We start from the raw sequence: 25023 nt of genomic DNA on the forward strand, positions 1-25023 counted from the left end.
ACGGCAAAAATGATGTTGGCAAGCGGTTTGGATTTATTTTCAGTTTGTTTCTGTCGTATTATATGTTAGTTTTGCCGGAGATCAAAGAGATCAAAGCCAGGAGAGAAAGCTTACCACGTGTTGTGAGTCATCATTTTTTTTAAATATTTAGTTTCTTTTGTCTTTTATTAGCATATTTGGTATTGGAGTAATCCAAAAGTAATTGAAAGTAATCAAAGTAACCCTACTCAACCCTGTTTATCAGCACATTATAAGGGGAATTGCAATCATTAATAAAGGGAGTAATCGGCTGAGGTTGACAGGTATCGAATGGGGGATTAGGGATCGTCAGTAAAGGTCCTTTTTATCCATAACGTTTCTTCTACTACACTGCCCCCCGAATTAACCAGCTTTCCACATATTATGCTGCATTAAATTGGTACAAAATGGTCCTTAATTTGTGATAACTGAGAATTAATGATCATCAACTGATGCAGACTGCTACATGGTGCTTAAATGGATTTCCCCGACTGCAAAAAGTGATTTGTGGTCAGCTCTTATAGCGAGAGCTGAAAATGAGGCGGTCTAATGATGTAAATCCCAGGAAATTCCAAGTCGAGTGCTAATTAACCAGGTGGAATATCATTTCTTCCCACTTTTGATTGATTTTGGCACAGAATGTGAGATCCCTGTGAATACGGTTTAAAACCCCTAATTGAATAAAGCTATATAACATCTTTGTGTATATAGGGAATTTTCCTCATAGACAAAACATTTGTTTTAAAGCAAATTATCAAATTTTGCTGCTGTACATCAAATTTTTGATTGCTCACGATTTGAGTAAGTAATCTTGGAGGAGTTTGTCAAGGTTTGAGTTCTGCATTTCAGAGTCATGTCCTGCACGGTTGTCATGGCGCCCAGCTGGCCCCGCCCCTTGACGCCGGCTGAGACGGATTGGACTGATTGCTTTTGGAGTACCTAAACGCTCCTTGTGGGACTGCTCGTTGCCAGACCATTGCTTTACCTTGTTGAAGACCTGTTCATGCCTGTTTAATCTGAGTAATGCCTAGATTGTAATTTTGCCTGCCTTTGAACCTGCTTTGTTTTGTTTCTTGTCCGTTTGTGTGTTGGACAACTTTTATTTCTCAATTAAAGTGACAGATCGGCTATGCAAATGAGTTCCCACTTCCTGCTTCCCGGCCCGTTTCTTGACATTCACCAGGAATTACAGACTTTGGGGCAGGGATTTTGTCATTCTTCACAACTCCCAAGTTAAGGTGGTATTGTGAAAGTGTTGTTTGAGTACAGATTAGTGCATAATTTTAAGTATCTTTAAAAAATCCAAACTTGAAAAAAGGTATAAAAGGGGCACTGTTTGGTCTTTGGCCCTGAATTAAACCTAGTGTTTCTTTCAAGTTTTGAGTTTTTCCTCGCCCTCATGTAGGTTTTAGATCAGGGGATGGTGAAATAATAGTCTGTAGTTTGCAATAATCTGTGGTCTGTGCAGCCCTTTGAGACTCGTTGTGATTAAGGGCGTCACAAATAAACATGACTTGACTTGACTTGACTTACTTTCAGACCAAATAGGAAATCAGGGAAGGTTACTGACTGTGTTGCATGGACTGTTATAAAACATAACCACCACTAGCTTGGCCGCTATATATTAAGTCCCTGTTGTTGATTAATTATGGCCATATTCCTTCGAATGTTGTGATTTGCTTGCCTTCTTTGTATTTCCTGATAATTGCGAGCTTCATTTTCATAGTAATCATGTTTTTGGCTTTTCTTTTAGTTTCGATGTAAACCTTGTGATCCTTAGCCAATAAATACAGGACAAAGAGACATATGAGGATTTTTTTGACAACCGATTTGTTGTTGGTGTTGTATAGTGGTAAAGAATCCGTAACGAGGGGCTGGAAAAACATCATCTTCCACACTGTATAGTGAATATGTCACAAGACTGGGTCGCTATATCCCTGCTGTCTACTGTAATATTACTGCCTTGATTATCGATCACTTATGGCCATGTTCCTTAGCAAAAGTAGCGGTACTTGTGTAATGTTTACATTATTTAATATCCATTCAATATGTGGACTGAGCAATTCGGGAAAAACACTGGACTGTGTGTAATGTAAGATCAAACATCAAACATTCTGGTTGTATCCACCAACTCTGTTTGTCCCTCACCCACCTCCCCACCCCCGAAGGAGAACAAAGCCTACTTACAATAAAGACAGTTAGTTCTTTGTTCCTTTATCTCTTTGTTTCCTTATCATCACTGTAAATGTGGAACTGGAGTCGTCCAATTTCGTTGTCACAGCATATCCCATGTTGTAACAATGACAATAAAGGCATATTCTATTCTATTCTATTATATTTGAAGCTTTATTTCCATGGTTATTATGTTTTACTCCTACCTTTAGCATTCCTACAAGGCTTGGGACCCATAGCCAATAAATAAATTACAGAAGAAAGAAAATCAGTAAGGCATTATATTAACTGGCAGTTTAGAAACATATGAGACGTTTTTGGGGTACAAATCTGTTCTTGATGTCATATGGTGAAGTCAATGCTGTAACCAGGAGCCGAGATAACATTTTTCCACAACGTAAGGTGAAAATCTAGTAAGGTGGGGCACTGAATCCCAGGGGGTCTACTCTAATATTACTGTTCTGATTGTGAAATATACTGTATGCTCTCATAAGATCTCCATTCCTGGGTACAGGCCACAAAAACACCGAAGAGCAAGGTATTATTTTACAATGCTCATAAAGTTGCCACACTTATCTCTTGTTTTTCTTCCGCAGCATGAACGGGAGCAGGTGATGACCACAAATGTCTGGCTGACACAGGTGACCCTTCACTCTTGAATACACAAACATGAGCACTGACATTAAGTTTAATGAGGTGAAAAATTGCTGAGCATTTTCCTTGTTTGGACCTTCTCGTATGTCAACACAGAAAGAAATGTGAGCGCAGACAAATGCGACTGCTCAGTAAATTGATCGTAAACTGTTCAAGTCGTTCATAGGTTCACACTGTAGGGAAATCAGTTATATTTGCAACTGTATTCCATACCTGTCAAGCTCCAGGCCTCCATGCCATTACAAACTGTCGTAGTTTCCCTTACAAAATACAAAATAATCTTACACCAGATTTTTTTTTCCAAATGTGTTATTTATGTAGTTTAACAAGGTTTATTGTACATGTGTCAGAAGGACCAGAACAGAACAGGAAACCCCAGAGCGTTCGTTACAGTTCTTTATTTAGGGAAGCGTACAGGGCTAGCGGGAGACGCGATGGCTGTCGGACGTCAGCAGCGGAGCCGGGAAGGTAGCTTCGGAACACGTAGCCAACCGGAGTGCGGAAGTCTAGCAGGTCAAGTTTACCGGGGCTGGAGAGAAGATCGTAGCATGGGACGGAAGCAGGTCGGATCGGAGGCAGGCAGAATCAGGTAAACAGATCAAGACGGAACAGGTAATCAGGAGAGTCATACAGGGTACAAACGTAATGCTCAGACGAAGAGGTCTGGGCGTAGCGTGCTTAAGAAGGGAAAATCAGCCAATCAGAGGGCGTCCACGTGATTGCTCCAGGTGACTCGAGTTAGCAATCACGACAACATGTGTTTCATTATATCATATATGTTGTTAATTAACATTTTGTTGTGAGATGCTGAATTGCTCGACATGAATGAGGTTTATTATAAAAAAAACTGTAGCATTAAACCGCTCGCTTCGTTTGCAACGAAAAAAAAACAATACCGAGATAGAGGCTACCGCGGCAAACTCGTTTGACTTGATTGATTTGCCATTTTGTGATAGTCGGTGTATACCAGATGGTACCCATAATTGACAAATTTGCGTTTTTCCCTGCAGATTTTTATGTACGTCGTACACGTCTTAAAATGTACTTTGTCCAGCAAAAACGTACAGGTTGACAGGTATGGTATTCAGTCTGATAAAGTGTGTCTGAACTGAACATACTCACATTTTGGGCAGCAGTAAGTCAGGAAATAGACTGCTTGTCTTAGGACTGAACGGTCTCAGGTTCAACTCCCAGCTCCTCCGAGTTAAATCTCAAATTGTCCTTGGATAAAACACTTAAACCCTCACGCCTCAATAAGGAGGTAGATGCTTGGCTATCGTGGTAAGCGAGAGGGTAGGTGTGAAGGACATTGTAAAGCACGTTGGGAGGTCTTCAGTGCCTTGAAAAGCACTCTATAAATTCAGCTTAATCTTTTCACTCACCACTACCAACTTTGGTAAAATCCTAAAAAATACACCTTAAGGACACTTGATGAAGGTGGAAAACATCGAAGCGCACAGGGAGCGCAGTTGCTGTGTTTTGCGGAAACGTGGCTCACGTTTAGCATTCCGGACGCTAACGTGTAGCCACCCGGAGCTACCCGGAGCTATCCGGCTTCAACGCCGCTAAACAGAGACACGAAAGCCGGGGGGAATCGGAGAGGAGGCGGACTTGCTAACACAAGGTGGTGTATCCCTGGATTTTCACAAAGAAAAGTTTTCCATCTGCCGCAGGGATGTCGAACTTTTGGACTGACGTGACGTCATCCACTCCGCTACAAGCACCCCTAGGGCATCATGTTCATCTGTTAATAAACAACGGGGTAGACTGCTGGAAGTGTGAATTTCCCTACGGGGGATGAATAAAGTATCTATCTATCTATCTATCTATCTATCTATCTATCTATCTATCTATCTATCTATCTATCTATCTATCTATCTATCTATCTATCTATCTATCTATCTATCTATCTATCTATCTATCTATCTATCTATCTATCTATCTATCTATCTATCTATCTATCTATCTATCTATCTATCTATCTATCTATCTATCTATCTATCTATCTACCTTAGAGGTGATAAACATCTGTATTTCTTGTGTAATATATTAAAAACGTATTTTGAGATATAATATGTCTGTCCTCACCACTGGGATGTGAGTATATGCGTCAGTGCAGATGCATCATGCTACAAAAGAGTGTTATGACTCTTTGAGAGTTTACTTACTTTACTGTGAGTCTCACTTTAAGTGATTCACCATGGGAAGGCGGTGAGTCACGTAAGAGTGACTGAGCTGTGACCATCCTACTTTTAGCCAAAGTATTTAGCTTTGATAGCCGTTATAAAAAGTAACAAACTATGAATGTATTTCCTAAAATCTCTCAACGGTATTCATTGAACAATATTTCATATTTTGGTTGTAAATATTGTTCAATGAAAATGCTTCTGACGGCCTTGATAAAAAATGAGCATTGTTTTGTTTGTCTTTCGGATTTACGATTCGTCTAGTCAGAGATTTAATTAAAACAAAGATAAATCAAGTACCTGGTGCTGCACTTGCAACGGCAGCCTGATTTATTCCTGCATCTGACAGCCAAGCGTACGAGCAAATTAGGACAATGTGTTCAACGCGCACACAAATATAGATCGGCACATGAAAAGCAATGAATTACGTGTCTTCCTAACGTAATTGGTGATCGGATTATTTACAGATTGACGGACAATGTGCATACAATAGCGGCTGAGCGAGGATTTATGATATGTAAGCGAGCATACAACTGCTGGTCGTTGATAGAAAACGCCGCTTAACAACAGCCGCCTGTCATCAATTGCGATGGGCAGAATGCATACCTACCAACACTTCCACTATACGCCTTAGACCAGGGGTGTCGAACTCATTTCAACTCGGGGGCCACACGATCGAACAAACATTCTGTCGGGGACCGGACTAGAAGATTAAAGAGAAAGAAAAAGAGATAAAGAAATAAGAGAAAGAGGGAGGGAAAAGGAGAGAGGGCGGGACAAAGAAAGAGAGAGAGGGAGAGGGAGAGAGCATGAGGAACAAAAGATAAAAAGTCGTGAGAGAGGGGGAAAAGAAAAGGAGAGGAAGAAAGAAATCCAAAGAGAAATAAAAAGACAGAAGGAGAGAAAAGAGAAAAGAAAACGCGAAGGGTAGAGAGGGAGAGAGAAAAGGAAAAAAGGAAGTTAGAGCAAAAGAGGTTAAAAGACACAGAGAGAAAGAGACAATGGGCAACAAAGGAAGAGAAAAAGAGAGACACAGAGAGTGAAAGAGACAGAGACAGAGTGGGAGAAAAGGGGTGGAAAAGAAAGAGAGAGAGAGAGAGAGAGAGAGAGAAATAAATACAAGTACAGTGTCTTTGTGAGAGGCACCTGGCTTTGGCAACATCAAGTTGACATATTTCAACCTGCAGCTTGTTTTTCTCTTGTGCTTCTCTGAGTGTTGTCTCGCGGGCCGGATTCAATCCCTTAGCGGGCCTGATCTGGCCCGCGGGCCGCCTGTTTGACACCTGTGCCTTAGACGGACCCAAATGCAGGACATATGGTAACGCAAAACAGGGATCTGATCAAACCCCATGCATGTAAAAAAAAAATCCCAAAAAATGAAATGTGAATGCAATAAAAAATATTGTACTATTTTTTGGAAGAAAATACTATTGAAAGGCTGCTCCAGTGTTTGTTAAAGGCATTTTGCTGTAACCTTTAACTCACCTTTATTACTGGATAACATTACGGAGGGATGTTACACATTACCAATAGCAGGGGTGTCAAACTCATTTTAACTCTGGGGCCACACGATAGAACAAACATTCTGTCGGGGGCCGGACTAGTAGATTAAAGAGAAAAAAAAAGAGAGATTAAAAATAAGAGAAAGATGGAGGGAAAAGGAGAGAGGGTGGGACAAAGAAAGAAAAAGAGAGAAAGGGAGAGAGCGTGAGGAACAAAAGATGAAAAGTCGTGAGAGAGGAGGGAAAGAAAGGGAGAGGAAGAAAGAAATCTAAAGAGAAATACAGGAGAGAAAAGAAAGCGCGAAGGGTATGAAGAGAGAAAGAGAAAAGGAAAAAAGGAAGTTAGAGCAAAAGAGGTTAAAAGACACAGATAGAAAGAGACAAAGAGCAACAAAGGAAGAGAAAAAGAGAGACACAAAGAGTGAAAGAGACAGAGACAGAATCGGAGAAAAGGGGTGGAAAAGAAAAAGAGGGAGAGAAATACATACAATTACAGTGTCTTTGTGAGAGGCACCTGGCTTTGGCAACATCAAGTTGACCTTTTTCAACCTGCAGCTTGTTTTTCTCTTGCGCTTCTCTGAGTGTTGGCTCGCGGGCCGGATTCAATCCCTTAGCGGGCCTGATCTGGCCCGCGGGCCGCCTGTTTGACACCTGTGACCAATAGCAATACAGAAGTTGATTTATCCCGATACTATTGGTGATGATATTGAAACAGCATAGTACAACTTCGCTAATTAGTCAATTTGAATTTTACTTCTACGTTGTTGAATGTTTAGGCCTCGCATTTTTGGTACAGGCAAAAAATAATTCAACATCATTGTCAATAAAATACAGATTTATAGTTTAGGGTTAGGGTTAAGGTTAAGGTTAACGCTAGGGTTAGGGTATGGGTATGGGTATGGGTATGGGTATGGGTATGGGTATGGGTATGGGTATGGGTTTGGGTTAGGGATAGGGTTAGGTTAGGAAGCAATCTTTCTTTCTCAAGGTCCCCCAAATTTGAGGCCCTTGAGAAAGTAACTCTTTGCACTGGCCATTCAGGAAACTGGAGCGTTTCTTGTCTTACCTGCGTTTGTTTAGTCCATCTGGAAAGAGACTGTTGAGTTTTATTATCCAGTGTTTTTCTGCCTTGCGTCTTTCTTCTTGCGTCCAATTGCTGTTTGTAGGCCCCATATTTCTAGTGCCTGTTGTCCATGTTGTATGAAGTGGGCTACAAGGTGTGTGTTAGTTTCCCTGCTGTTCCTGATGTTGTAAATCTACATCTGATTGAATTTCCTGTCTCTCCTATATATTTAATGTCACAGTGTTTACACTTTATGACATATATACAGTTTTCCGTAGTAGGTGTGAGTGTTTGTTTAATTAGGTAGTTTGTGTTGGTGACGGTGTTCCTAACCGTGGTGGCTTGTTTGTAGGGATAGGGTTAGGGTTAGGGTCAGGGTCAGGGTCAGGGTTAGGGTAAGGGTTTGGTTTCGGGTCAGGGTTAGGTTCTCCTCCTCTGAGGTTACAAAAAGCAGATCAGCCCTAAAGGGTGTGAAAATCAAAAAACAGCAACATAATTGGCTAATAGTGGAAATAATATACACATAGTAATAAACATAACAAACAAAAAAAGCATAAAACAGTCCAAATAACATATAACAGTGACCCAAACGAACAAACAACCCTGGCATCCTAAGCAATCTACATTTCAGGTGTCCAATTGTAAAAATAGAACTACATTCTTTATTGTAAGCGAGCAGAATGAAAACAAATATGGATAAATGTTATTTTTATTTTTTAATCAAAGCACATAACAATAATATAAGTTTTTCTTATTTGTCAGCTTTTACCTATATTTATTGAGATTGTGTGCTTTTATAATTTTACCAACAGATTTACTATATTTTTTGTTTATTATCATATCCCACAATCCATAAAATGATGTCACTAACACATAAAAATAAAAACAATTATGTCAATACATAAGAAAGGAACATATTTGACATCACCTTATTTACATAACCCCAGATTTTACACTCGGAAAAAAGCCAGTTTGAAATTTAAGATAAGCAGGCACTGCATTTCCATATTGATACAAATTCAGCAGCGCTACTAACTATTAGCATAAATTTTGCAATGCTAAATTTATATTTGCTGCAAAGGATAATCTCCTTGCGTGAGTTACGCCTTTTTTTTTACATGAGTTAAAATGTAGGACGTGGATCCCCGTCACAACCTCGCATTCACAATTTAGTCCAAGGCCAAAATCCCTAATTATAAAAATAAACCGGATGACTCACGGCGAGACGGCCAAAAAGACATCCTGGTGAATGCTGGCTAATCCCAAATTCTTAAACATGGAAAATGGGAGGAAATAATACATTGTTTTTGAATTAATATATATATAATGTACATATACCTGCGATTGGCTGGCAACCAGTTCAGGGTGTCCCCTGCCCACTGCCCGATGATTGCTGGGATGGGCTCCAGTACCCCCGCCACCCTACTGAGGACAAGCGGTGTAGCTAACGAGATGAGATGAGATAATATATATATTTATATATACTATGTGTTGCATCATTATATTCCAATATTTTCACGAGATGATGCATTTTGAAGACAGCATGTCTGGTGACACCATTGTAGGAACACCAGCACCCTAGCAAGCCAGTTGCCATATTGTTTTATGTGTCAATTGGCTAAATAAGAGTTTTTCAAGCAAAGTTTCGTTGTGTCGCAGGTGGATGTAGTAAAGGTATAACAAAGGGCGAGCCGCCGAAAAGGGGCTAACTGGAAAAACACAAGACTGTCTGACCAAAAACATGCAGTGAGAAGCCAGACTAACCGGGAGCCAACAATGAAAAGCGGCAACGACTACGGTGACAAACCCTAAGCCAGAAGTAAACGGACCAGGGAACACGGCAAAACCGGCACTATTGCTAGGCTTGTCGATCAAAGAACACGCAGTGAGCAGCCAGGCTAACCGGGATCCGACAATGAAACGCGGCAACGGCTACGGCGACAAACCCTAAGCCAGGAGTAAACGAACCAGGGAACACGGCAAAACCAGCACTATTGCTAGGCTTGTCGATCAAAGAACACGCAGGGAACAGCCAGGCTAACTGGGGGCTAAAACGAAAAGCAGCAACGACTACGACAATAAACGTGGTCAGGAATAGACGAGGCTAGCCCGTGAAACAACACACGATAGCCTGCCAACACTCGCAAAAGGGAAGCTGACAAAACAGGACTGCCTTCAGCAGCCCCGACACTAACGGGGAGTAAGCCAAAACTATTGGTCACAAACCAGGACAGGAAACAGGAATAAGAACCCAATCGCGTAACGTTACTCACAGTGTATCGGAAAGATGAAGAAGAAAGAGCGCACACTCGATCCGGGGATCGATGGTCTCGGAAGTAGTTTGAAATCAGAATTAAGGAGTGGTCGAAATCAAACAGATCGGCCCGAAAATAAAACAGGATCAAGACATAGGCAAAAACGGAGATTCAAAAGGCTTGGCATATCACAACTGAGTCTAGCAGGAGTTTCGCAGATGCACTGACACCAGGCGACCCCCAATGACAGCGTTTAAGTAGTCCGGCAGCAATCTGTCAACGCGTTTCAGCTGATGTCAATGGGCGGGGCCAATTGGGCACCGTGGCAACTGTGACAGAACCTGGCGCCACACAGCGTAGACCAATTGGCCGCCATGGCAACCGTGACAGTTTTTAGTGAAACATGCAGCGCAAACACAAAAGATAAGCCACAATTGCTTACCTAAAAGGAAGTAAACAAAGGGTAAGCGAAACGCTCATTTGTCCAATCAAATGTAAGCGGTTTGTGTTGCGTTAATCTGATTTGCCATTTTGAAAGTGTTGTGTTCCTTCAATGACATCACAGCTATAGAGCAAACTAGCCAGATTGCACAACTTTGAGACAAAATTTCTCGGATCTGTGGAAGAGCTTCAGCGACAGACTGCTGTCACAGTCTTGTTCCACGGACAGACTTAGGAGATCATTTCTTCCTATCTATCTATCTATCTATCTATCTATCTATCTATCTATCTATCTATCTATCTATCTATCTATCTATCTATCTATCTATCTATCTATCTATCTATCTATCTATCTATCTATCCATCTATCAGGGTTGGGTAGGGTTACTTTAACTGGATTACTTTCAATTATTTTTGGATTACTCCAATACCAAATATGCTAATAAAAGACAAAATAAACTAAATATGAATAAAATTATGACTCACAACACGTGGTAAGCTTTCTCTCCTGGCTTTGATCTCCGGCAAAACTAACATAAAATGCAACAGAAACAAAATGAAAATAAATCCAAACAGCTTGCCAACATCATTTTTGCCATTCCATGTATTCCGTTACTCCCCAAGCCTGCACAAAATTTTGTCATTTTATTTATATTTAGTTTCTTTTGTCTTCTATTAGCATATTTGGTATAATAATAATAATAATAATAATTTCCTTTGTATTGTCATTCTTTGTAACAATGTACACAGAACGAAATGTCGATACACCTGACCCGTTGTAGCGAGTCGATGCAGCCACAGCCAACAGAGGGCGCCGCCATTATACCAATTAGGTATGTCTCGGCCGAGGCGCGAACCAGCGACCTCCCAGTCTCAAAGCGGGCACACTACCATCTAGGCTACTGAGCTGGTATTGGAGTAATCCTAAAGTAATTGAAAGTAATCTGGTTAAAGTAACCCTACCCAACCCTGCTATCTATCTATCTATATTTTGCAGTATATTTGCATAATTCTGGGGAGGAACGCTACACGTCCTGTGCCTGATTGAAAAAAACATATTTTTACAGAAGAGGGGACAGACCATCTTCTCTTACCCCTCGACATGTCCTTGCCTCACCAATATGTGACCTTGTGTATTTGTTCTTGTCTGGAAAACCTCAGGAGTGGCAGGACTATCGCCTGACTTGGGTCCCCGAAGAGTTTGACGGCATGATGAAGGTCAGGCTGCCCTCCAAACACATCTGGCTGCCCGACGTGGTGCTCTACAACAAGTGAGTGTACCAAATACATAAATAAACGGAGCCATGCATGCACGCTCACGCGGCGAATGCTAAACGGCAGGCAGTCATGCGGGGTAACCTCTCCAACTGCTCTCAAAGCACTTTGTCTCATTTGTCAATCTGCACGCTCACATACCCAAGTGGAGGTGGGAGGCGAGGTCTGCTAGGTGAGGCGCTAGCTTGCTCATCTGGAGCGATTAGCATGCATGTGAAAGCTAACACTCTCCATTTACAAGACGACACCCATTTTTCCCCGGTTGGTAATTAAAATGGAAATTTTTTAGCTTGGACATGTCGTGTTAAAGGTTTACGACAAAGGGTTCCAATTTTATTATGTCAGAATCTGGCATACCATCCCCCCTCTAGAGGGCGCCAAATTTGAAGAGGAGGGTGGGGGGTTTGGCTGGAGAGTGCCCACCTGCGCCTAATTTGTCTCCACAGCTGCACTTCATTATTTCCAGCTCTTTATATTGACTGTGCCTGACAGCAGAGGTTTTTCGGGTCATTGTCACATCATTTCCGGTTTGGTTTGAATCTTCTTTGGGCACTTTGTTAGTAATAGTATCAGAACCAGAACAGGAGGAGGGCCCAGATGCGTAATATTTTCACACAAGCTTTATTCTACGAGAATGGGGCAGTCATGCGCATGAACACAAACGCCAATGATTCGGCGAACGCTGGCCGGAAGAAGTACGACAGAAGTCCCCGTGGAATACCAGGAAGCCAGAGGCTGACGAGATCAATACCAGATGCACGAGCAGATACTGGACAGACTGGGTCGATACCGGACAGGACGGGACAGCCAGGATCTATACCAGATGCACGAGCAGATACCGGACAGACATGTCGATACCGGACAGGACGGGACAGCCAGGATCGATACCAGATACACGAACAGATACCAGACAGACGGGGTCGATACCGGACAGGACGGGACAGACAAGATCGATGCCGGATTCTGGAGACTGGCGCAGGATATCGGACAGGAAGAGAGAGGCGGAATCGATACCGGATACCGGAGACTGTAGCGAGATATCAGACAGGACGAGACAGACGGGATCGATACCAGACACTGGGGACTGGAGTCAGATATCAAACAGGACGAGATAGACGGGATCAACACCGGACAGTATACAGGAGCAGGATACCGGACAGAGTCAAAACACACATCTTGCGGGTGCAGAGGTTTTTTTATATTAATGCATTTATCAACTGAAGCAATTTATCAAATGCAACATTTAAGTCTCGATTAACAACACATATGTATGTCAAGTATTCTATTCCCATCGTTCATTAGTACTTTATTTTACACTATAGATTTAAGTAAAATAGAGACGCTGGCCGACCTATCAACGAGTTCCGGACGATCGTTCGTAATTTGAATTTGTTCTTAAGTTGCCTCAGTGCTATATTTTGTATGTTTATGGTTTATATAAGTAGGTTTAAAAAAATAATAATACAATAATATCCTCTATAAAGATAAATAAAGTAAGGTTTTTGTCACGAAACGGGTCGGGAAGCAAGAAGTTGGAACTCATTTGCGTAGACGATCCGTCACTTTAATTGAGAAAGAAAAGTTGTCCAACACACAAACGGACCAAAAATGAAATGAAATGAAATGATCTGCATTTATATAGCGCTTTTCAAGTCAAGACTTCCCAAAGCGCTTTACAGTGTGCTTCACATTTCCCAATAGCGGCCGTGCAGCCATGTAAGGCGCTAACCTGCTTATTGGGGGTATTAGGGGTTCAGTGTCTTACCCAAGGACACTTCGACATGTAACAAGGAGGAGCCGGGATTCGAACTGCGATCTCTTGATCCCAAGACGAGCGCTCTATCTCCTGAGCCACTGCCGCCCCAAAAAAACAAAACAAAGCAGGCTCAAGTGCAGGCAAAACTACAGACTAGGCATTTAACGGGATTAAACAGAACTTGCAGGAATCTCTCAGATGTTACACCAAAGTGCAACAAAGTCCAACAAGCACAACAAGAATAAACAGGTATCAAACAGGCATGAACAGGTATTTAACAAGGGTAAACAACGATCTGGCAAAGGGCAGTTCCAAAAGGCATGTTTAAGTACCCATAGGAGTAATCAGGAAAATGCAGGTCAGCCGGTGTCAAGGGGCGGGGCCAGCTGGGCGGCAAGACAATCGTGCAGGACATGACAGTTTTACTTACTTTTGGGACTTGTGCTCTAAGAGGTCCTCCGTGGTAAAAAGTGGCCCAAAAAAAAAATCGTTTTCTCAACCGCATCAAGCTTTCTTATTCCACTTTCATTTCAAAAGAAACAACTCGCCTCTTCTTTACACTTTACACCAATGATATTGAATGGGTGCACGAGATATTAAACAATAAAAATGTCAAAGTTATTAGCGCGCTGGAGATACAGTATACAGTATTATGTTTACATACAAACTAGGAAGAGGAAGCCGGATGTCTTCTTCGGTGTGGATTCTGGGTGACCTCTCACAGCGCCACACGCCAGTGTGGTCGGAAAGGAGCACTACAGTAATGTCCTGTACCCGGAAAAAGGTGCACAAAATCAAAATTGAACAGCAATGTCCGGATATTTTTCAACATCCCCCAAAAAATTATCGTGTCTACCGTTTTGCGTAAGTCGAATGTTCGTAAGTAGGGGAGCGTCTGTACACAGGCCTGATTAGATGTCAGTGAATGAATTCTGAGAATTAATCTTGTCATGTTTTTTTGGTTGTCATGGAAATCAAATAGAAACAATTGTTATAACCCACTGCCGTTGCAATAGGTGGGCCGTAGCAGTCCTGCACCCCTAACTAAGGGCAGTTAAAACATCTTCTTTGTTCCTTTATCTCTTTGTTTCCTTATCATCTCATCTCATCTCATTAGCTACAACGCTTATCCTCAGTAGGGTCACGGGGGTGCTGGAGCCCATCCCAGCAATCATCGGGCAGTGGGCAGGGGACACCCTGAACTGGTTGCCAGCCAATCCTCACTGTAAAATGTCAAACTGGAGTCGTCCAATTTCGTTGTCACAATATATCCCATGTTGTAACAATGACAATAAAAGCATATTCTATTCTATTCTATTCTATTCTTATGTGACTTAGGTTCCAGAGAAAAGTAAAGGACTCTGAGAATATATAAACGATTATTAAAAGTCCAAGAGGCCCACTTGAAGTTAATAATTAAAAATGATGGCTACCCTTTTACATTGGGAGTCAGTTTCTGCTGCCCTTAAGTGACCTAAAATTAGCTATTACAGATTTCTTTCTCAACCTTAGCCACCTTTTGCCAACTTTTCAAATTATGGTTGGAAGAGATTGGTTGTTATGTTGAATAGAGTTCTAGAAGTAGAACCCAGTACCTATTATGAATCAATTTGCCTTTTTGTACCCTTGAAAATAAAATGAAATGAAATGAAATCTGCATTTATATAGTGCTTTTCAAGTCAAGACTTCCCAAAGCGCTTTACAGTGTGCTTCACATTTCCCAATAGCGGCCATGCAGCCATTCAAGGCGCTAACCTGCTTATTGGAGGTATTAAGGATTCAGTGTCTTACCCAAGGACACTTCGACATGTAACACAAAGGAGCCGGGATTCGAACTGCGATCTCTTATAATAATAATAATAATAGTAATAATAATTTCCTTTGTATTGTCATTCTTTGTAACAATGTACACAGAACGAAATGTCGATACACCTGACCCGTTGTAGCGAGTCGATGCAGCCGCAGCCAACAGAGGGCGCCGCCATTATACCAATTAGGTATGTCTCGGCCGAGGCGCGAACCAGCGACCTCCCAGTCTCAAAGCGGGCACACTACCATCTAGGCTACTGATCCCAAGACGAGCGCTCTACCTCCTGAGCCACTGCCACCCACCCCCTAATCCTGATTCCAAAGGCCTGCTGGTGTAAACCACTTTAAAAGGACTTTTATAGTCATTATGCTGAGAAAGCAAAACAAAAAAATCAAATGCAAGTCGTATTTGTGTAAAAATATCAGATTTTTCTGCAGTGAAAAGCTAGTCTTAGACTCTTGAATAAAATCTTCCTTTTTCAGCTTTTTAGGGGTTTGGGTTGGTGTTTGGACTGTACTTGACAGACTTCTAACTTTCACCAATTTCATGCTACACGAACATATTTCTGTATTATACCAATTCTTTCTTAGCTTAACTGGTAATTTTGGTAATTTTATGTGTTTGTTTTAATTTCGCCTTGTTTTTCCCTAAACAAAAGAAACATTTTATAGCTGAAAAAAATTCTTAAAGAGTTACTAAGTACTCGGGTATCGACCAATCACAGCTCATCTGGTTGCATTTAGCGAGTGGATAAGTAAAATGCATTTATTTAGTTTAAATAGATCACTTGTATGTCTGGATTTCTTTGTTTTAGGAAGTCCTACTAGGCCTACTAATATACTTTGTTGAATACAAACTCTCCCTCTTTTTTGAATGCCACTGGCTGATGTAGTACATCCCAAAAAGAGTGCTAAAAAGCACAACAGAGAACTATAGAGACTCAGAGTTACCAAAACCTACTGTTTCTTATTTTTTCCTCAGGCTTTTTGAGGTTTTTGGGTAAGATGGCAGACCATTATGTCAGCTTCCTTTTGGTAAATGATATTTTCTTGACCTATGATTATTTTGAAAAATGCTAAAATGATAGTTCATGTATTTTTGCTTATTACATCTGTCAATACTGTGTTGTTTTTTTTTAATATATATTAAGTTTTTGCTACCAAGATATGCTAAATAATGCATACTGTAAGGTTTTAACATTTCTTATACTAAAATCTGACTCCGAAGACACTTCCTGTGTCTTGTGTAATCCCTTACAGTTGGAGCATGTTCTAAAGTCAGGGAAATTATTGAGCCGAGCGCCGAATGTGGTCCACATATTAATTTATTTAGCCAAATCAAAGAGTTGAACAAATCAGGTCTGTGCCTGTACCAAAATTACAATCGTGTGGAGAAAGACAACAGGGTCTCAGGATCCTCCCATGTTTTAATCCAATCTTCACGCCCCGTGATCAAGCCTCTGGCTGATGGGTCCGCGCCGTGTCAATGCAAATTCCCCAATAGTCCTTTGAAGCTTGGGAGAAGGGTGATATGTCATCGCCCTCTGGATAGAATGGGGCACAACACACACATTCTAACCCCCCAGGCGAGATGATAAGTCATTTTTATCTGCACAGGCTGAAACCAAAGACAGATTCTAAAGCAAAAGCGGTTTACGTCACCCTTCTTAAGAAATGAACTCAAGGCTGAGGTCAAACTTAGGACAAGTATTTTTGAGTATAAGTGGAATAAAACGGCATATAAAATAGTATATAACTTCATTACTAACCCTTTATTTTGAATAAAATTGCACATTTTAAAAATAAGTTCTATGTACTGGGCCCCTTCTTACTTATTTCACCAATTTTATGCAACAATAAAAAATAGAAACAAAAACCAAAAAAAAAGATGCAGAGAGGAACACAAAGTCACTCCCTAGCACTAAACGTACCCCCATTCCTCCCATCTAATGTGTTCCACCCCTAACCGCTTTGCTAAAAGTAAATAAAAGCACATAGATGTGGCAGAAAATTAAGCATAAGGGCTCTTTGAACTAAATTGCACATTGTTAACACATGCTTAATACAGAAAATATTTAACTTCCAAAATTTTTTAAGGACACCTCAAACAACGCTCCCCACCTTTATGAATTATTATTTAAGGAAAATTTAGGAATTAATTTCCCTGCGACTGGCTGGCAACTGGTTTAGGGTGTCCCCTGCCCACTGCCCGAAGATGCCTGGAATGGGCTTCAACACCCCCTACTGAGGATAAGCTGGGTCAGGCGATGAGGAGGATGACAATTATAAAAACTTGAAACTTCTACAGTATTTCATCGAAAAGACATTTTGTTTTCTTCATTCTCTACCATTCGTAACTGGCTTCATAAATGAAAATAGTGTGATCATGAGAAACTGTAATGCCTTCTTGTTTGTCAGCTGTACCACTGGTTGTCTCATGGGAAAGTGTAAGCGTTCTCACCGCCATGACCCGGGTTCGAATCCTGTTGCAATACAATGGTTTGCAATTATAGTCAGTTATGGTGATGGTCACTACTGTAAAACCTTGTGTAGTAACGCACACCAATAAATATGGATGGATGGACAGTAATGAATTTTGGGTTGACATCTCATTAGTCAAGAAACTTGTTGCTGATCCCACTCTTCTCTTTCCCTTTCAGTGCTGATGGAGTGTACGAAGTGTCGTTCTACTCCAACGCCGTGGTCTCCTACGACGGCAGCATCTTCTGGCTGCCTCCGGCTATCTACAAGTCAGCCTGCAAGATCGAAGTCAAGCATTTCCCATTCGACCAGCAGAACTGCACGCTGCGTTTCCGCTCGTGGACCTACGACCGCACCGAGATCGACCTCGTGCTACGCGCTGATGTGGCCAGCATGGACGACTTCACGCCGAGCGGCGAGTGGGACATCATCGCCCTTCCCGGCCGGCGGAACGAGAACCCCGGCGACCCGGCCTACGTGGATATCACCTACGACTTCATCATCCGCCGCAAGCCACTTTTCTACACCATCAACCTCATCATCCCCTGCGTGCTTATCACCTCGCTGGCCATCTTGGTCTTTTATCTGCCATCCGACTGTGGCGAGAAGATGACGCTGTGCATCTCCGTTCTTCTGGCGCTCACCGTCTTCCTGCTGCTCATCTCCAAGATTGTGCCACCCACCTCCCTGGACGTCCCCCTGGTAGGGAAATACCTGATGTTCACCATGGTCCTGGTTACCTTCTCCATCGTCACCAGTGTATGCGTGCTCAACGTGCACCACCGCTCACCCACTACGCACACCATGCCGCCGTGGGTTAAGGTGGTCTTTCTCAACAAGTTACCCGCCTTGCTCTTCATGCGCCAGCCCAGGAACAGCTGCGAGAGGCAGCGGCTGCGCCAGAGACGCAGAGCCCAGGAACAGAAGGAAGGCGGGCGCAGCGGGGAAGCCGGGGCCCTCGTGGTGGGGCTCGGGTTGGGCGCAGGGACGTCGACGGGGGTCTTTGCCAAGGAGGACGGCGAACCCTGCACCTGTTACGTGAACAGAGCATCTGTCAAACAGTTTGGGGGGGATCTGGCCAACACGGCAGGGGGGTCCGCCGACGGACTCAACAGAGTAAGGGAGAACCGGGAAGGCGGCTCCGGGAACCGCGGGAAGCAAGGGGCGGGAGGTCAGGCCCTGACTCAGGCCATCCTGGCTCAAGCCTGTCCGGGCTTCGATGAAGCTGTAGAAGGAGTGCGCTTCATCGCCAACCACATGAAGAGTGAGGATGATGACCAGAGCGTGAGTATCATCTTCCTGCCTATTCAAAGCATGCACTCTAAAAGCCTCAGAGGGATGCATAAGAATAGCAAACTAGGTTACATTAACCAGTCCCTGGCACAATATTTATAGATGTGGATTGATGATGGGATCCATTCTAAAGATGTCTGGAAAGCTATTGGCCGTCAAGATTGACAACCGGTTGAAAAATAACAATCCAAAGTTGTGAACAATGGTATACCCATTGCAAACCAGTAGTTATCTAACTTACTGAGAACTAATACCCTCAGAAATCATTTTAGGCACTCCAAGAGGTATTTGACATTTATAATGGATGTACTGTACATCTAGAACCATCAATGGAGAAATCAATGTGATAACACCTTGACCCACACCATGAAACTATTTATTTTTTCCCATCTATCCATCCATTATCTGCACCACTTATCCTCAGTAGGGTCGTGGGGTTACTGGAGCCCATCCCAGCCATCTTCGGGCAGTGGGCAGGGGACACCCTGAACTGGTTGCCAGCCAGTCACAGGGCACACAGAGACAACTCACTCACTCATTCACACCTAGGGACAATTTAGACCGGCCAATTAACCTTACATGCATGTTTTTGGAAATGTGGGAGGAAACTGGAGTGAAAACCCACGCAAGCACGGGGAGAACATGCAAACTCCTCTCAGGAGGTTCGATCTCATGACCTCAGAACTGTGCCGCACACGCGCTAACCACTGCGCCACCAGAAAAACACATTTTAAGGGTTATTTCATATTTTATATCATTTTAACTCATTGATAGGTTGATAGTTTAGTAGACACTCAAAATTGGGAAAGAAGACACCCATAATTTCTGAGCTTACAAGGAAGACAGAAGAATATGCGCAGTTATGATTAAAATGTTTATTTACAATGTAAACTATAAAGAAATTCCAACATAACATTTGAAAAGTGTTATAATAATGTCCAACAAAGTCCGATTCATCATCAGATAAATTTAAAGAGTTGTTTCGCTCATTGTGCTTATTTTTGTGTTTATTTATATCTCTCCAGACGACTTTCGGTTTTCCCCATTCTCTAATATTCGTTTATGGTGGCGTGAATTCAAATAGTGTGATAAGGAGATAACACTGAATGCCTTTTCATATGTCATATATGTCACTATTGGTCAAGTCTAGAGTCTACCACTGGACTCTAGTGCAGGGGTTCTCAATTAGCGGACCGCAGTCCGGTCTTGGCACACCTCTCTGGGGACCCGGGGCGAACGGCACCTTTTCTAAACAAAACAAAAATAACTTTTGAAAAAACATATATTTGTCCGTCGCAGATCTATCGCCATGCGCTACTATTTTATCGCCAAATTGTGTTTCTTTGTGAGAGAGAAGGAGAAAGTTATGCTTCGTGAGACAGCGTTGATTGGCTGTTGCCCGGGTGACATAGTGTTATGTGTTGTCATCTCTATGACAACAGTGCTCTGATTGGCTGAGAGAGCGTGAACACTGCTAGTTTGACTGGACCAATTTACGTACGACAATGGAAGATGTAATCCGACAAAAATGGCGTGCTCAACGATGACTGAAAGACGAAAAGTGGACAATAAAAACCACCGTTTTCGAGAGGAATGGACTGTCAAATATGCGTCAATCGTGCCACCTGCAAGTACTAAACCGATTTGCTTAATATGTTTAAAGAAGGTGAAGAATATGAAGTGCCATTATGTTAAAGAGCACAGCTCTTTCGAATAGTTTCCTCCTATGTCAGACCTGAGAAGGCTAGAAATTGACAGGTTGAAGCAGTCATATCAACAGTGCAGCAAGGTTATTGTTAAATCTCTGACACAACTATATATTGGAATGGCGTGCTCACTCAGAGTGTCGTGGGTATTGGACAGACATAAGAAGCCTTTCTCTGATGGAGAAATAATGAAAGAGTAAAAGAAAAGAAGGGAATTTACACAGTAAAATAAAAGAAGGGAATGACAACAAATCTCACTCTCAGATTCAAGTCAAGTCAAGTCCTGTCGATTTGTATAGCCCTTAATCACAAAGAGTCTCAAAGGGCTTCACAGGTTATTACACATGAGAAGTTTAGGTTATTCATATGCTATAGAGTAGAAGTGAGTTTTAAGCTTAGATTTAAACTTTTCCACTGAGGTTGCAGATCGGATCTCAGGGGGAAGAGCATTCCACAACACCCGAATGGAGAACGCTCTCGAACCAGTGGAACACTTCTTGTCAGGAGGACCAGAACAGAGCAGGAGACCCCAGAGCGTTCGTTACAAGTCTTTTATTTGGGGAAGCGTACACGGTTAGCGGGAGACGCAATGACCGTCGAACGTCAGCAGCAATGCCGTGAAGACAACTTCGGGACACGTAGCCAATCGTAGCGTGGGACGGAAGCAGGTCGAGTTTACCGGGACTGGAGAGAAGATCGTAGCGTGGAACGGAAGCAGGTCGGATCGGAGGCAGGCAGAATCAGGTAAACAAGTCAAAAAGACACAGAAAAATCAGGCGAGTCAAACGGGGTAAAAAGTATCCTCAGACAAAGAGGTCTCCGCGTAGCGTGCTTAAAAAGGGAACATAAACCAATCAGGGAGCGCATTCCAGCGCGTCAGATGATTACCCCTGGTGGCTCCAATTAGGTAATCATGACACTTCTTGGCTCTTGGGATCACCAGAAGACCGGCGCTCTCAGAACGAAGGCTTCGGGCCGGAACATAGGGGGAAATCAGATCTGAAGGGCTGCACAGACCACAGATTATTGCAAACCACAGACTAATATTACACCATCCCCTAATCTAAAACCTCCACGAGGGCACGGAAAAACTCAAAAACCTCAACATGAGGTAAATGAAGAAACCTTGAGAAGGGACCGCATATGAGGTAACCCCCCCTCCAGGATGACCAGGCTGCAATGGATGTTGCAATAATAAATACACAGATACTGTCAACATAGAGAACGGTAATAAATGGAAAATTAGCTGAAGAGCTGTGAGCTGCTGCGTCCATGTACGCTGCCATCATTATCAAGATGCAATGAAGAATAGTGCATTGTAATAAGAGTGCAATGAACCTAAGTGCAAGAACATTTAGCAGGCGCAGAAAAACAATATATTTCACTGGGTATACTGCTTTTCCCGCAGTGCAGTGGTTAGCACAATCGCCTAACATGCGAAATATCCCCAGTTCGTAGCAAATTCCAGCAAAACTGCCAAACGCGCTTTCCGGAAAACTGAATTGTATTTCACTCTGTGAAGTGAGATCATTGGTCTCTTTTTTTTTTTCACAATTTTGTTGTATTTTGGTGTTTTAACTTGTGATAAACAGGGTTGGGTAGGGTTACTTTAACCTGAAACTTTCGTATGTAGAGATGATTGTAAGTAGAGGTACCACTGTACTGTATTTTTGACTTTGTATCCTGAAACACCTTTGTAACTAAGGCCAATATTCTCCTGTCAGATATTTCGTAACCTCAAATTTTCGTATCTTGTCATTTGTAAGTAGAGGTACCACTGAACCACTGAAAGGTTACTTTAACTGGATTACTGTCAATTACTTTTGGATTACTCCAGTACCAAATATGCTAATAAAAGACAAAAAAAAAACTAAATATGAATAAAATGACTCAATTTTGTGCAGGCTTGGGGAGTAACGGAATACATGGAACGGCAAAAATGATGTTGGCAAGCTGTTTGGATTTATTTGTTGTTTGTTGTTTCTGTCGCATTTTATAATAGTTTTGCCGGAGATCAAAGAGATCAAAGCCAGGAGAGAAAGCTTACCACGTGTTGTGAGTCATAATTGTATTCATATTTAGTTTCTTTTGTCTTTTGTTTGCATATTTGGTATTGGAGTAATCCAAAAGTAATTGAAAGTAATCAAGTTAAAGTAACCCTACCCAACCCTGGTGATAAATACTTGAAACCACAAAAAATATCAGTTTTTTTAAATTATACTTGTTTTTGCATTAAATGCGGTCGCGTGAAAATCGCATCTAATAGGCCGGTGCGCCATATGAGCCGACAAAAAAAGAATTCGAGCTAAGGTGAGTGCGCCCTTTAAAACTGTGCACCAAATGGGTGTGGAATTTCGATACAATAATGAGCTTTTTTTTTTTCAACATTGACTACCGGCAAGCGACACATGAGCTTCATCTGGTTTCTTCTTGTTTTTTCTTTTCTCCGCTCCAGACTCTTGTTGCCATTTCGAGGCCATGTTCGCACAGGCGTTCACCAAATTGCAAATGAGGCATAATCGAAATTAGTACTAGCTGATGATGCAGCTTTGTGATGGCTTAAGGAATGCCGAATTTTGTGTTTGGACAAAAGAGAACCAACTTTACCTCTTGACTTGCCTTGCCCTTGACCGTCATAATAAATTGACTCATGCTTATTAGAAAAAAATGAAATCAAATGATCTGCATTTCTATAGCGCTTTTCAAGTCAATGACTTCCCAAAGCGCTTTACAATGTGCTCCACATTTCCCAATAGCGGCCTTGCAGCCATGTAAGGCGCTAACCTGCTTATTGGGAGTATTAGGGGTTCAGTGTCTTACCCAAGGACACTTCGACATGTAACACTGACAAGCCGGGATTCGAACCGGGATCTTTTGATCCCAAGACGAGCGCTCTACCTCCTGAGCTACTGTAAAACCTGGTGTATAGTGTGCACCCAACTTTTTAATTCGTTCCAGGTAAAAATAACTACATATCATACACAAATGAATACAGTACATTAAAGGTGTCATGAGGCGGGTATTGAGGAACCAACAGAAAGACATCTAAAAGCACTTTACTTCAAGGCTTTTCCCAGACGAGGACACTGTTTGCGTCTGCGCTCGAATCCATCATTCCTGGCGTTGCCATGCCAATGCCTGTCCTCCCACGCTCATCGTCTCGATCAGCCGTCCTCGTCACAGGGGGGATTCACTCTATTTTTCTTGGTGCCTCCATCCCTCTCGCTGCTCCACGCCCTTCCCTCCATCCTTGACTCCCGACGAGACCTCATCAGCGCCGTGCGTAAGAAACAGTCCCGGCTGGCATTAACTTCTCACCTCCATTAACCCAATGCGTGCTTCGTGGGGTTCGTGATGAACAGAAAATGACACAGAAGGAAGAAACGAGTTCCGCTCATCCATTGAGCCGCTTTCACACAGAGACCCGGCAAAATTGGTGCAGTCTCGACTGTGCCTATCTGCTTTTATCTTACTCTCGGCAAGCTGTTCGGAGCGGAACACCTTAGGTAGTAGGAATGAGGGGTCGGTGCGGGAGTGCTGTAGAGTAGAATCATGTTAGTCCTTGCAGTTTTTAGTTTAGTTTTTATTTGCTCGTGTAATATGAAAATGATGAAAGTAAGAAAATGTCAGCTCCAGAACGGAGACAGGACCCACTTGCATTCCGTTTCTCCCAGTTTTATTGGGAAGAAAGGAAAGGATTACACACACGATCCGGTGGTCGCGGGAAGCAGGTCGCTCTGAACGCGAAAGTGGCACTTCCGTGGCGAGCGATGGCGGTGTCGGGAACGGAAAAAAACGGGTCAGTAGCCGGGACAGGAGAGCAAAAAGCTTGGTCGGGATGAGCAACGAGTCGAAAGCCAGGAGAGGAGAATAGACGTGCTCATGATCAAAAAACGGTCAAAGCCGGGAAGCAAAAACAGGAGTGAGTCAGGGTCGAAAAGCTTGCCTAGAGTAAACTAAGGTTTGCAGACGGACTGACAACAGGGGACAGATAGGAGTGGGTTTAAATAGGGACAGAGAGACAACCAGAGTCCGAGGTAGGAGCGGGCACAGGGGAAGCATATCAGTAATCATGACAGAAAAGGCCTGCTTTTAGCAGAGTCCAAACGCCCACCCAAACCCAACAAAGATCAACGTACTTGCACCTGAATGAGGCTAACCGCCAACTGCCGCGGGTTCTGATTGGCTCCCTGTCACTATTTTAACCCAGTCCTGTCAGTCCCTTGTTGTCAGTCAGTCTGCGAACTTCAGTGTATACTGGGCAAGCCTTTTTCGATCCTGACTCCAAGCTGTCTCGTTTTTGCTCCCGTCTGTCTCAAACTACGATCTGTTTTTATTCTAACCATGTCTGCTTTCCCGTCCCGGTTTGCGATCTCTTTTTGTCCCCGACTGCGTCTATTCTCCCCTACTGG

At 42.6% G+C, this 25023-nt stretch overlaps 1 protein-coding gene across 1 annotated transcript in view; it reads left to right on the top strand.

Annotated features, from left to right (window-relative positions):
* chrnb2 (cholinergic receptor, nicotinic, beta 2) overlaps positions 1 to 25023 on the top strand; it is a 64093-nt gene that overhangs the window by 36767 nt on the left and 2303 nt on the right. The window contains exons 3-5 of the mRNA XM_088327383.1: positions 2787 to 2831; positions 11453 to 11562; positions 17792 to 18896. Of these exons, the coding sequence (XP_088183509.1) occupies positions 2787 to 2831; positions 11453 to 11562; positions 17792 to 18896 (1260 nt within the window). The remainder of the gene's footprint in view (positions 1 to 2786; positions 2832 to 11452; positions 11563 to 17791; positions 18897 to 25023) is intronic.

Source organism: Urocampus carinirostris, chromosome 2 (assembly GCF_059441175.1).
Source record: "Urocampus carinirostris isolate Australia breed hairy pipefish chromosome 2, RoL_Ucar_1.0, whole genome shotgun sequence".
Lineage (NCBI taxonomy): Eukaryota > Metazoa > Chordata > Actinopteri > Syngnathiformes > Syngnathidae > Urocampus > Urocampus carinirostris.